Below are 13,806 nucleotides of genomic sequence, written 5' to 3'. Positions count from 1 at the left end.
GAGGACTTTCTCTCAGCACTTCAGTTCTTTCTGCTTTTATCTTTTTCCCCCCACTTTTTCCTCGTGGCAACGTGGAAGTGTACAATCAATACAGCAGCAGAAGTACCAGCCGGAAATACCAACGCCTGAAGTTAATTACAATCCTAAAAACACAGCGACTTTTAAGGGCGACTAACGGCCTTGCTGGGGCTGTTTGACCAATTTGTGTCCCCCCAGTGATCAAGTACCGGGTGACAGTGTGCACGGGCACAGTGAGTGGCAGTGGCACGGACGCCAACGTCTTCGTCTGCCTCATCGGCGACCAGGGCGACACGGGCGAGCGCGTCCTCTACAACTGCATCAACACCGTCAACAAATTTGAGAAAGGCAACGTAAGCACCTCCACACAGGGTTTTTAAAGCGTGCAGTGTTTTTTTTTATAAATTAGTTTTTAATTTTTTTTAAATGTGTGTTTGTAAACTCAGCTGGTTTCCTCACCAGGAAGCGGGGAGAAATAAATCTTGTCGACAGAGCGTCGTAACGGGTTGCAGCTGGAGGGAGGTTTGGGTCGGGGACAGTGTGCCCTTGCTTGATGTATGCTCATGAAAGAGTCTCTTGGTTTGCTCCCCAGCTATGTTCTGACTGCTGAAATTGCATCTTCAGATTGGGGAAAGCTTCCAGGAAATCTACCAAGAATGAAAGAGAGCGTTTTCTCTTCCGTCTAATACAGCAAAAATTTGGCTCCCTGGGGCAAAGAAAGAAAAAAACATCTTATTTAATGTGAAAGTCAGTACCCAAAGCCTAACATGTTTCCTTTATAATTCCTTCAGTTTCCCTCAACCATGCTGCACTCAATTTTATGTCTTATTTTCAAACTGATTTTCAATATATTTTTGCCTGTCCATGTCTGGAATGTAGGGAGGTGGAAATGAACTGAAATCAAGACGGATCTTATTCCCTGGAGAGCTGTAGATAATAAAGAAGTTGAATAGTAGCTAAAGCCCTTGCAGCATTGGCAGTATCAGCAAGCAAACAGTTTGCTGATCTGATCTATAGGGTCAAGCTACTTAATATGTATCCAGTTTTGGATCTCTAGGGTCCAACTTAGACTAGTAAATTGTAATCAATATCTCCAAAAGGAGATTTTGAGAATCTGATCACAGAACTCTGCAGATTTCCCATCTCTCATGTCATTATTTGATTGAAGTTCAAAGTGGAAAGAAAATGAAGATAAAAAGAGGTCTCATTTTCAAAATAGACCATTGAATTTAGGCTTCTGAAATATGCATTAGCACTTTGAATTTGCCTTTGAATGTCCAGAATTTCCAATTCTTCACTGAAATCACTGGTTCTTCTAGACTTTAAAAGAATTTTCATCAAGTAATTTTTGTGCTTTCAAGATCTGTCTGTGGAAACGTGGCGATTATACAGAATGAGAGTCCATTCTGGTTCTAAATTATATATAGGTTTGCATAAATGGACTTTGCAAACATCTTGTCTTTTTATGCATTGACATTATAGATATTTTAGTTTTAAAAGGTAGATCCAAGATATAAAGGATGGAATGTTGTCATTTGATGAAGCCTGTGTTTGTCAAAATGGTAGCAAAATGAGTCGTGTTTTGGTGCTGAAGACTGTTTCACTCAAGTTACAAAGAAAGATGCTTGTTTTCCAGAGAATACAAATATTTTAAACACAGATAATGGCTATTTTATGGGATGCTCCATCCTTGTCTATGTCCAGATTGGATGAGACTTGGATCCATTTGGTCTAGTGGAAAGTGTCCCTACCCATGTCAGGTCCCTTTAAGGCCCCTTCCAATCCAAACCATTTTAGGATTCTGTGATGATTCTGTGATATTTATTCACAAAAATAAGTCATAGGCTAACTTGCATGAAGGAGGATAAAAAGGGAAAAATAATTTTGGCAATCAAATGATGTGATTAACAGTATGCAGATGACATAAACCAAACTGGAGCCTATTAGTGAAAACTGCTCTCCTGGCACAAGGAGCTGAAAGCTGGTGAATGAATGGAAAGTTGTTTAAGAATTGATCCTGACAAACTTAGAGCTCATATATTCAAGAGGCTGAATGAGTATATCTACACTGATTAACTCAGATATCCTGCTAAAAAGAAATGTTGCTAAGTCAGTACGGTCTCTAATCTACAACCACTTAAACCAACAGTACCTTGATTACCAATTTAACTTTAAAAGTTTGCCTGCAGATGCAAACTAACAGACTGTGTAGAAAGTGAGATTTAAAGATGCCTCTAAATTTGGTGTTTGCCCTGTTGTGGTTCCAGTTAGTTACTTACTCATTAATTTATAACAGCCCTTAATAAGTAAGGTGAGCATCAGGACTAATGAATTAAATTACATTGACTTGGACTGAGTCAGGGAGGCTTTGATGCCTTAAATCCCCAGTTCAGCAGTTTTGAGTGTATAAGCAGCATTGGCATATGTAAGCCCACCATTAACACTTGAAGCAGTGGCAAAATGCTGTCTCCATTCTGAAGGTCAGTTTGGAGTCCTGAATGATGACATAACTATTATAGTTCTAATAAATTGTAAACACTGCCTAGTCACCATGCTTCCTGAGAGCTAGCTGGATATGTGCTACCACTGTGAGTGCTTTTGGGAGATGAAGAACAACCAAAAGATAGTGGTTGTCTTTCTCTTACCTAAGCAAGACATCTCAGCCAGATGGCAATCACAGCAGTCATGTCTCCATGTAGGGCTATACACTGCAGATAAACTGTGTTTTTACACCCACTATTACCATGCATGTGTCATGGGTGTGCATCTGTACATGGGCCACAGATATTTTTGCCTGGCCTGTTTCCCAGAGGTGTAATTCACTCTCTTCATGCATTCCCCTTCCCTCATCCATCAGGGACTGTTGGTGCCAGTCAGCTCGTGGGTAACAGGGCTCTGCTCTTGAGGGCATCATCCCTTGGGATAATAGGTTGGTTATTTACACCTATTTCCAGGGGAAAAAAAAAAAAAAATTAAATCCTTTTCTCTTGTGGGGTATTGAGGGTATTTATCTGCTGTGTTTGGTTCACACCAACTCATGGGGCAGCTGGAAATAGCCCTGTGCAGCCTTGCCCATACTGGCATGCCAGGAAATTAAATGGGGTTAAATTGTGCTGGGTAGTCAATGCTCTCTGACTTTAACACAGTGTAATGACTTTGAACTGTACCTCCACACACCTCTGCAGATTTGGTCTGAAGTGATCTGCTTCTGACTTCTCAGAAAGCTTATATCTGAGCAGGGGTTTGAACTTGGATTTCCTGCCTCTCTGTATGAATTTCTTAATAATCAAATTACTTCTCTTTTTTTTTTCAGTTGTGGAGGGCGTGCAATGACATGGCAGATTTAAAATGCTGGTGGATCATATATTTACAAATCTAACCTTACACATCTAGTACAAATATCCAGGCTTTTTATTCTTTGGTAAATTTGTACATTCTACTCCATCTTGTGAAGAATTATCTTGCAGCATGCTGATGATGTTGGTTTGATTGCAATAATAAATTTGAGTTGTTTGTTTGCTTTTAAGGAGAAATATTGCCTTACCTTTTTTATTCTCCTCCTCAAAGGCCGATGAATTCTTCATTGAAGCAGTAACGCTGAAGCAGGTGAGGAGGGTGAGGATAGGGCATGATGGCAAAGGAGGAAGCAGTGGCTGGTACCTTGCCAAAGTGATAGTGAGGGAAGAAGGACAGCCAGAAAGTGAGGCTGTGGAATTCCCCTGCTACAGGTACTGGAAACAATGCTTGCAAATTAAGTCTCTGTCTCTGCATTTGCCAGAATTTGAAGAGCCTAGTTGTTGGTCCGTGACTGGAATTTTCTGAGAACAGCTTAATCCTTTTTATTTATTCATTTGCTCATTTATTTTTTGCTAAGCCTGAAAGCAAAGAGTGTGTTTTGGGAGGTTTAAGATACAGCTAACTCCCCTTACCAAATGACCAGCAATCTGGATTGTGAACTCCTCAGTAATGCAGAGAATTTCCAAAAGACAAAATTAAACCTTCCAGCACCTCACCAAGTGTCACTGAACTGCCTGCTGCAGAAACACACTCTGCAACCTGCTGGTGTTACTGCATGTTACGAGGTGCTGGTCCCTCACATGCACATCCCATCCCTCTGGGAGCAATGGGATGCTATTTTAGTGTTGGGTGCATGCAGAATTATTATGCTGCCATCTGAAGAGCTCCTTGCATGAGGGGAAATGCATATCATGCAGGCAGAGATAGTGGCAGGGCAGAGGGCTCTGATCCACCCCTGTGGGTGGGTTTTAAGTGCAGTCTACCCTTCCCTACACAATTAAGTGGCCAAAAGAAATGTGCTGTACTAAGGCTGCTGTGGGGAACAAGATGCATGAACTGTGCTGGCACTAACTGGGGTCTGCCTCAACTCTGCAGCACAAACTAGAGAGAACTGAGTGAAAATATTAAAGATTAACTCCAGTGTAATGCCACTTGCCCTTTCAGGATGTCCAACCCATAGGATGGACATCCAGTGAGCTCCATTTAACACCACCAAGCACCTGTTCTAAAAAACCATCTCCCAGGGACAGGTGAAATTGTAAAACTCAAACACAATTATTTTAAAATTGAAGACAAAGGTAAAGCCTCTGAGCTGGCTCCTTGTCTCTTGAAATAACTCCACTATAATGAGGGGAGCAAAATGCAAACCAGGAGCCAGCCCCCAGCCTCTTGGCATTGCTAAAGCCCCATCACATCAGAGAGCAAATTCAGCTTGGAGAGAGCACAGAGCAGCAGATACAATGTCATCCTGGTTGTGAAAAGCAGGCCAGTCACTCCCTTCTCAAAGAGCAAATATAGTCATTGCTGCCTTTTGGTCCATATTTAACAACCATATGTTTCATGGAGTTAAGCTAAGCAAGCTAGACATGTTTTTCCTCTGACATGGAGCGTCCATGTGAAAGGCTGTTTTGCTCAGACTCCTCAGAGGTATTTCTGTGTCTAACTGCACACAGCAGCTGGCTCACTTTGGAGATTTCCTTTTTGAATTGTCTCCTTATGTGACTGCTGCACTGGGTGCAGGAATTCGGAGTGACACCTTTCCCCTTCAGTTTGCACCTGTGGATCAGGAGCATCAATGGGCATTCCCCTCAAGCCAGGGATGCAAACAGGACAGAGAGAAAAACCCAATACCTTATCCCCAAAATACTCATGCTGCACCTTCAGGCTTGAGGTGACCAGCAATGGAATTCCACTCTTCTTATCTTTCTCAATGTCTCTTTTCCCAAGCGGTACCAGCGTGGCTCTAGTGGCTTTTATTTGCTGTCCTTGTGCCAGCATTATCTCTTTCCCCTCAGACTGGGAGGCTGACATGACTGATCACCACCAAGCACAGGGACAGCTGCTCCCTCCATCCCTTTGGTGCCCGTGCCTCCCGGAGGCTGGGGCACCATCGCAGTGTACGGGTGTCGTCATGGGCTCTGCAGAGATCTGAGGGCCAAGGTGCTCACCCACTGCATCCTCCAAGTGAGGGACAGACCCTTCCCTGGCCTGCAGCGTCTGGGTGTTCCTCTCCACTCCTGTGGGCCAAGGACAGCTTTGGGGGGAGCTCAGGGAGCTTTGCTTCACCTGACTCTACGGGGGCAAGAGGTTGGGAAAAGATTTGTCCAAGATTTGTCCGTGCAAGGGAGGTTAGTTAGAGATTCCATCCAAGGGGCATACCAGGGAAGAGTCTTTTTCTGCTTGGACAGTGGACATGCTGTTCTCACTGCCTTTGTTTCCAAGACTTAATGAACTTCCATTTCATTCAGCACAATTGCATAGTCTGGGGAAAGCAGCTTTTGCTACTGGGTTCCTACTGAAAGCTGCTCCATTGACCCTGTGACACTCAGCTACTCCTGTGAAACAGCTGGGGGATAAAATGCCTTCCAGCAGAAACACATCTCACCTGTGCAGAAAGCTCCACATCCTCCTCACAGGCTGAAACACACCTGGGGAGCAGATACTCCATCAAAAAGCTGCCTAACCAGCTTCCTCTCTAGCTGATATCTTTAACACATCCTTATAGGTCTTCATTGTAGAATTTGTTGAAGTCCCTCTGTTCTTGTTATTTACATATTTATATATATGACTCTGTTTTGCCTTTTAGTTTGAAACCTTTTCTGTGACTCCTTGGGATCATCTATCACTTAGTAACCACAGGAGCTCTGTGAGAAGAGCTGTCTTTGTTGTACAAGGGAGCTAGCAAAGATAAAGGGAAGCTAAGTGGATTAATTGTGAGTTTGTGTCAGATTCAGGAAGAGCATTGAGAAATAATGACTCCCAGGCCTGTGCTTTCAACTCTTTAAACAGTTGGCTTAGAGTCAGTGATTTTTAAAGGGGTCATTTAATCCGTGCTTGCAAGTAGTAAATGCAAGTTACTTCCACGAGTGTTATTTGCAGAATTGCTAGTACATCACCTGGATGCAGTACTATTCCTCCCTTACAATCACACAGCATTATAATATCCATGCTTTTAGGAACTGAATACTGAATCATTCAGTGGCATCACTGAACAGTTTATACCTTGTAATGCTTGATGTGGTTTAGGCATGGTGATGATGAATACTGGCTGCAAAGCTCAAAATTAAGGGAGTTCAACTTTTGCCCAAGAAATTAAGCCAAACTTTTTTGAAGATCAGAACTGAGTTCTTCTGATACAATTTTCTCCCCAAAGCTCTCTGGAAGTCCAGGAATGGACTAGCTGACACTCTCTAAAACTGCCTATTTTTTATAATATTTATATCCCAGACAGAAATGAATTTTCAATCAGACAGAGTCGTGAGTTCGTGATAGGATAGAATTTTACATGCTATAAATCATTACAACTCCACTGAAATCTTCAGTGATATGTCATTAAATTTTTTTCCTAAGCATATGGCCCCCACCATCCTTATTTTTCTCCAGCACGAGCATTAGGGAACATTGTTAATTCTCTGAAGAACAGACCATGAATTGGATGATGCACTAGGAGACTCCTGAGAAAGAACATTTACTCAATTAAATGCCAAAAAATGTTCATCACACAAAGGAGCCAGAGAATCCTCCTTTTCTTGCCTAAAAATAAACTGAAATGTCTTTCTCTTTTTACACATTTCTGTGTATAGGTTATATTTAAAGGCACACACAAATACATATGTGTCTCTGAATCTAATGGATGTGCCAATCATTCTAATTGCACTCAGGCTGGGTTTCAAATGCTAGATATGATGTCATATTGTATTTTTTCCAGTGGTCACCTGACTCTCTGATCCTCTAGAAATTCTGAAGTGTCTTTCATGTCATATTTCTGTCCTCTTTGAGTTATATTGGTCATAAAGCATCCCTTTAAAACCAAGGATGTGACACAGGACAAGGCTACACCCTTGCAAAATCCACTGTGGCAGGTGAATTACATTCACTGAAATCATATAGAGGTTCTGATAAAATAAAGGATTTTGACATGCCTTTTGTACTGGGGATATGATGGCTCTGCACTGAAATATTCTATTTTCTGCAGCCAGATGTGTCAATCCATTTGTGTTTGAGGTAAGACTATAAACCCCTGGTTTCAATCTGCTGCTCAGTGATATGCTGTTGGAATTACAGTGAAGTGAAATTAGGATATTGATGCATATGTAATGAAAGGAAAGGATGCAGTGGCATTGCTTATCCAAATATTTCCTCTGCCACTAATCTTCTCAAGAAAATACTGCTCCTGCCACTCCTGGCTGTAGTCTTGGCTGAAACAGCACAAGGAGCTTTAAAGCCACTTCTGCTGATAAACCTCCTCTTCCTCCTCCCACCCAAGATACACTCCTTCTCTTGCCATCACTGTCTACCAGCATTATTAGAGGGAATTTCTTTATCTCAGGGTGTGTCCTGCTTTTCTGATTCACTTTTCTCCTCTGCCCTCACTGCTGAAGCAGTTAGCATTTGCTGTGCTGCACACAGAAATCTGTTTCTTGTGGGAAGTATTTTTATCCTGCCACCTCAGCACAGGAGAGATTCATTCAGATTTATCCCAGATAACCCTAAAATGTCACTAGTGGCAAAGGTGACAGAACACAGCAGCATGTCCACTGGCAGCAGAAACAGCAGCTTGCAGGGCACAAAAAAAGAAAAGAAGGAGGAGAGAAGTGTGTCTACATTGTGAGCTTCTGCCTTCCTGAAGGCCATGCTGAGCTCAGTGGTCCTGGGTGGTGAAATCTAGGCTTGAATTTTGTGGGTCCTCCCAGTTACCACCCATGTACACAGAAGCATCTTGACTTTTGGGATGATGTGATCCCCTAGCCATTGGATACCTGTCCAAGGATGTGAATCCTGAGCCAGCATCAAGAACTACATAAGACAAAGGTATTAAGGACCAGTTTTAACAGGTAAAATAACCCCATCCCACCCCAGCCCTAAAATATGAATAAATGCTTCCTTTCTTAAGACAACGTGATGTCTTAGCATGCTCTTATTGCAATCCACCCCTGCTCAATTCTTGTCATCAGTTTCATGGTCTTCCCCACAGATTTTTCTGTTCCTCTATCCAACTACATCCCTCAACCTCTGCTGAGGCACATCCCCACATCAGATATCACATGGTGCTGGTGTGGTCACCACATTTTCATGTGTTCTTCATCTTCCTGCTGACCCTGGCCAAGCCCACCTGCACAAGGCCACCTGCTTTACTGAGAGAAAGGGAAGAATTTGGGTAGAGTGCAAACTCCACAACCTTCCAAAGCTTAGAGGGAAGCTGGGGCTGGGGATGTGTGTCTGTGTGGTGGGATTCCTGTGCACCCCTTTTTTATGAGAACACTGCTGCTTGTGCTTCCAGGACTGGCTGGCTCTAGCTCATGTTTGGATTTCTTTCCTGGTGTTGTTGGTTTTTGGTTTTTTTTTTCTTTTTGCATGGTTTCCTTGTGCTTATTATTTCCTCTGGGAAATTTTTTATTTTCCTCTGGGTGGGAGGAGAGGGGAGAAGATTCAAAATGTAATATTCCTTCAGACGGATGAAGTGGATACATACCATCCTGGGTCTTCCAAAATATCTGGTCCAACAGGTGATGACTTTGAGCTGTGCTGGTTTTTTACCAGCAAGGTGCCTTAGGTCTGATCCAGCTCTCAGCAGCTCTCTTTGTTCATGTCCCCAAATCCTGGTTCCAAAGGGTCATTTTCTGGTTTCCTTATGTGCTGACTCACTGTCAAAGTCAAAGATGTAAACTTTGGTGGGAAGTGAGCTCCCCTCCTTTTTGGCACACTGTGTGTCACAGTGTCACTGTGGGGAGCTCACAGGACACAAGGGCTGCATGTGTTTGTGCAGAAGCAGGTCTGCTGCAGTCCAGCGTGGCCACCTTTAAAAATAAACAGTTTCTGGGGATTTGTTATTACTCCTTCTCGTTCTGCAGCCATTTAAATCTCTGCATGACCCTCCAGAGAGTGCTCATTTGTCCTTTTCTCGCCCCTGCTGGTTTGAAACTGTATTTTTAGCTGCAAAAGGCTCTGCTGCAGATAGATGTGTACCTGGGAACAATGGGCATTCTGAGAGCTGCTCCTGCTCTCACAGCACCACTGTGGGAAACCTGACCCTAAACAGATGCCTACAGGAATATACTGAGTGCTGCAGTCTGGGTTTGAGGAGGAAAGTGAGAAATCTCTGGCTCCTGTCATGCAATGGTTGCTGTAGGGCACATGATGGGGTTGAGGCTGTAAATCCTTCACCCCTGAGGCTGAAGGAGCAGCTGTGAATGTTGCCAGGTTAGCAATTAATTCCCCTCTGTTTTGGGAGGGGACTTTTGGAGGGAGACTGAAGAGGGGACTTTTGGAAAGCAGTAGTTGTATAAGGCATGTAGTAGTAGGATAAGGCAGAAATCATCCTAAAATGAAGGAGGGCAGAGAGATTACATATTAAGAAGAAATTCTTTACTATCAGGTGGTGATATCCTGGCACAGGATGTCCAGAGCAGCTGTGGCTGCCCCAATCCTGGGAATATTCAAGGCCAGGCTGGATGGGAGTTGTAGCAGCCTGGGACAGTGAAAGGTGTTCCTGCCATGGCAGGGGGTGGCACTGGATGGTTTTAGAGTCCCTTCCAACCCAAACCATTCTATGATTCTATGATTTTCCATTCAGATTTTTTTCCCTTGAGGTCATGCTACAGTTTGCTTTGTGCCCAGCTCCTCTTCTTAATTAGTCTAGTTGCATCTTTAGTGTTAAGAAACATTGCAGATCCTTCCTTTTTGCTGATGCCAGCTGCCTGCAATTCCCTGAAAATGGGAATAACATAATCCATCCACTCCCTTTAGCAGCAGAGGCTGCAAGTCCTTCTGGTCAATGAAGGTCAATGCTTTCAAGACACTAAGACTGCCTGTTCACAGGAATGACTTGTGGTTGTGGAGTTTGTGCTTTTCAGACAGATGGACATCACATCAGATGCTTATCTGCTGCGAGCAGAGCTCTCACAGTCCCTCTTCTTGGAAAAATGGAGATTTAAAATGTGGCTGCCGTATGGTCTGGTCAAGTCCCTGCTAATATAACAGAGATACAGAGCCCTCTAAAAATATCTTTTTGACTGTAGTATGGATATGGGCTATGTGTGAAGCCAACATAGATTTTGAAAGGTCTAACAGGTGCTAATTATTCAAAGATAACTTACTTCTGTTTGTAAACCAGATGGCTTGATAAAAATGAGGATGATGGTCAGATTGTCCGAGAATTAGTGCCTGCTGGGGAGTCACCATTGCTAAAAAGTGAGTTTAGCTTGGAAAATAGAAGGTCTGGGTTTGAGTTGTGCATCAGTGTGTTTATTTGCTTTATTCTTCTTAATAATTCTTGTCAGTTTCCAGTAAATCTACCGGGTGTTTTTGTCATTCTTATGCAAGAAGCTGCAGCAGGTCAGGCTGAGAGAAATGCCTCTGACTCTAAAATTCTAGCTTATGAATGGGAATAATTTGCATATAAGAACATAATTGCAGCATTATATATGCAGAAAGAAACACCGATTTTTAAAGTTGTGATTTGTTTGAGAACTGCTTTCTTGTATATCTTTATCTGAAGGATCTTGAATTGCCACTGTTTTAGTAAATAAATTCCATCAAACAACTGCATTCTCTGAAGAAAATCACCAAAAATATTATATTGCCCTTTTCTGGAGAATCAGGGCTCCAATGCTACCATTTTCTTTAGAAAACGGTTCTTGCATAGTGCAGGGTGTTTTATTTAAAAAAAAAAAAATATATATATATATATATATAAGGCTAAAGTTATTGAATTAAATTGTAAGTATAAAAACTGTGAAATAATCCTATTTGACTAAGTGCATTTTTATGGCTTGGGTAATCATCTAAGAGTGAGAGGGAGGCAAACAGAATATTTTATGCTTACTAATGTACCTTTTGGATCTCTTATTTTTTGGTGAACAACTCCAAGGTGTGACAGCTTCTCCAGCATGGCCCTGATGCTGGGTGCATGAAAGGAGGGCAAAGCCCTTTTTGTGTCTGTATCTGGAGCTTTCCTCCCTTAAAATTTGTTTGAAGCCCATTGCCTGGCTGGGTAAAATGCCACTCACGAGTCCTTGTTTTGTGCATCAATCTTGCTCCAGATGTCAGTTACCACATCAGTGTGAAGACAGGAGATATCCCCGGTGCCAGCTCAGATTCCAAAGTTTTCATCAAACTCTACGGTGAAAAAGCAGACTCCAGCAAAGAGCCTCTCTTAGTCTCTGACAATGATCTAGGAAATTATTTTGAACGTAGTCGAGTGGATGAGTTTACTCTAGACATGATGGATATTGGAAAGGTAAGAACTAATTGCAGGTGGGTTTGTACTTTGTGCAAGTGTCTGAATTCAGGATCAAAATAACACTCCACGTTGAAGCTGATGAAAGAACCTTTGACATCTACACTGGTTATTAAGAGACAAGTTTTACATGGATTTTACACCAGTAATCTATTGTGCATGCTACATTGTGCATGTTTTAAGTCCACAGTTAAACACATTTACACATTATTTACATGAACACGGGGGAAGAGTACCAGGGTAAGGAGGCTGTTTTACATTACACAAATCCTGTTGTGTTGGGTTTTTCCCTGCCCTTCTGTGTTTTTGTCTGCTTTTTTCAAAGATCAATCGAATCCTGATTGGGCATGATAACGTGGGGCTGAGGTCTGGCTGGTTCCTGGCCAGTGTCCAGATCACAGTCCCAGTCCAGGGAAGGCAGTACATGTTCCCCTGCAACCGATGGCTGGACAAGGATGAGGCTGATGGCAGGGTGGAGGTGGAGGTCTACCCGAGTGAGATTTTGCCTATTGAGAAATGTAAGAGAACACCTGCTGCTTTATTGCTAAATATAAAATATAAATATAATATGCATTGCTCTTCAGGTCACCACTGTCTCAGAGACTAAAAAAATCACCATTCCTATGAGTTTGTATTGGTGAGAAAAGTAAAATATTCTTCTCGGTTTTTTCTGTAAGAGTTGGAAAAACATTACAGAGATTTTCATCTCCATTTCCTGAGACCATATGAAAAATTTACATCCTGGGCATCACAGCACAGCACAAGACAATGTGCTTCTACACTGCAATATCAGTGGGTTCTTTTTTCTACTGTTATCTGCCCCAGTCCTTTTTTTCTCTTTGTGCACCAGCACATGTCCCATCCTGTCTTTATTACCCTGTTTCCTGGAAAGGAGAAGCTGTTTGATAAATAAGTGCCAAATCCTGACTGGCCACTTGACTTTTATCAGTAGACCCCTTTTCTTTTAAGGCTACAGTTAAAATTTGCTGTTGGATGCTGAGATAGAATGCTGTGTTTTCCCCCTGCTCTCTGTAACTCCCTCCCTTGTACTGTACTAAGGAGATCATTCAACCACTCTATAGTTAGCACTGAAACAAAATTCCCTTTTAAGGCTCTGTTTTGCACCCCTCTGATATGGGCTAATACTTGTAAAAGGAAAACTATTAGGTTAGTCCTCAGTGAAGAGTTCTGTTATCTCACATTTAGTTTGGATAAGACCAAATGGTTGGCTACATGGACATTTGTTAAGACAAGGTAATTTAATTTCAAACCTGAGCCCCCGGGAATGTTGTTATCTGGGTTTCTCTGCTGATTTAATTGCTTTATTTTTGGACTAGTGATAAACTATGAGGTGTCTGTAGTCACTGGAGGAGTGCGAGCCGCAGGCACCAACGCCAAAGTCTTCATGCAGATTTATGGTGAGACTGGCAAAACAGAGCTGATGATCCTAGAAAACAGATCCAACAACTTTGAAAGGGGAGCCACGGATATCTTCAAGGTATGATGAAGGCAGTCACTGCCACTTCTGAGAGGGGAAAAGAATGATCAGCCAAAGTTGAGGCTTCAATAGAGTAACTGGCCCAACCATACACAAAAAAAACAAAAACTAAACCAAACCAAAACAAACAAACAAACAAAACCCAAAAAACCAAACAAAATCTTTTCAAGAAAATTGCAGGTCAGACAGTATCTGTCTCTGGATACTCAGGACTGTCCTCTGTCCATAGTTTTGGAAGGCTTTTTAATTCTTTATAGGGTTTTGTGGAGAGACTTACATCTTCTGTGAGCAGCTACTAGCAAAGGTGTCATTGAAATTTATGATCTAATAGCAGTATTTGTTTATATTTACTTTCAAAAGGATCTCAAAAGACTTTAAACTTCGGGCTTGACCACATGTTATTAGCAATTCTCATTGTGTAGCTGGGGCAAAAACACATTTGTCTGAGCATATAAGGAGTCCAAGTTTGCCTGTGTTCACACACACCATTAACTATGGGTTCAGACATCAGCCCTGCAGAGGTTTGCAGCTGTAA

At 42.2% G+C, this 13,806-nt stretch overlaps 1 protein-coding gene across 1 annotated transcript in view; it reads left to right on the top strand.

Moving 5' to 3' along the window:
• Positions 1-13,806, top strand: part of LOXHD1 (lipoxygenase homology PLAT domains 1) — a gene marked incomplete at both ends in the record, with an annotated part of 129,367 nt that overhangs the window by 43,285 nt on the left and 72,276 nt on the right. The window contains 6 exons of the mRNA XM_079330659.1: positions 217-371; positions 3,586-3,746; positions 10,649-10,725; positions 11,577-11,773; positions 12,099-12,291; positions 13,111-13,271. Of these exons, the coding sequence (XP_079186785.1) occupies positions 217-371; positions 3,586-3,746; positions 10,649-10,725; positions 11,577-11,773; positions 12,099-12,291; positions 13,111-13,271 (944 nt within the window). The remainder of the gene's footprint in view (positions 1-216; positions 372-3,585; positions 3,747-10,648; positions 10,726-11,576; positions 11,774-12,098; positions 12,292-13,110; positions 13,272-13,806) is intronic.

Source organism: Erithacus rubecula, assembly GCF_903797595.1.
Source record: "Erithacus rubecula genome assembly, chromosome: Z".
Classification (NCBI taxonomy): domain Eukaryota; kingdom Metazoa; phylum Chordata; class Aves; order Passeriformes; family Muscicapidae; genus Erithacus; species Erithacus rubecula.
This window is presented reverse-complemented; position numbering and strand designations above follow the sequence as displayed.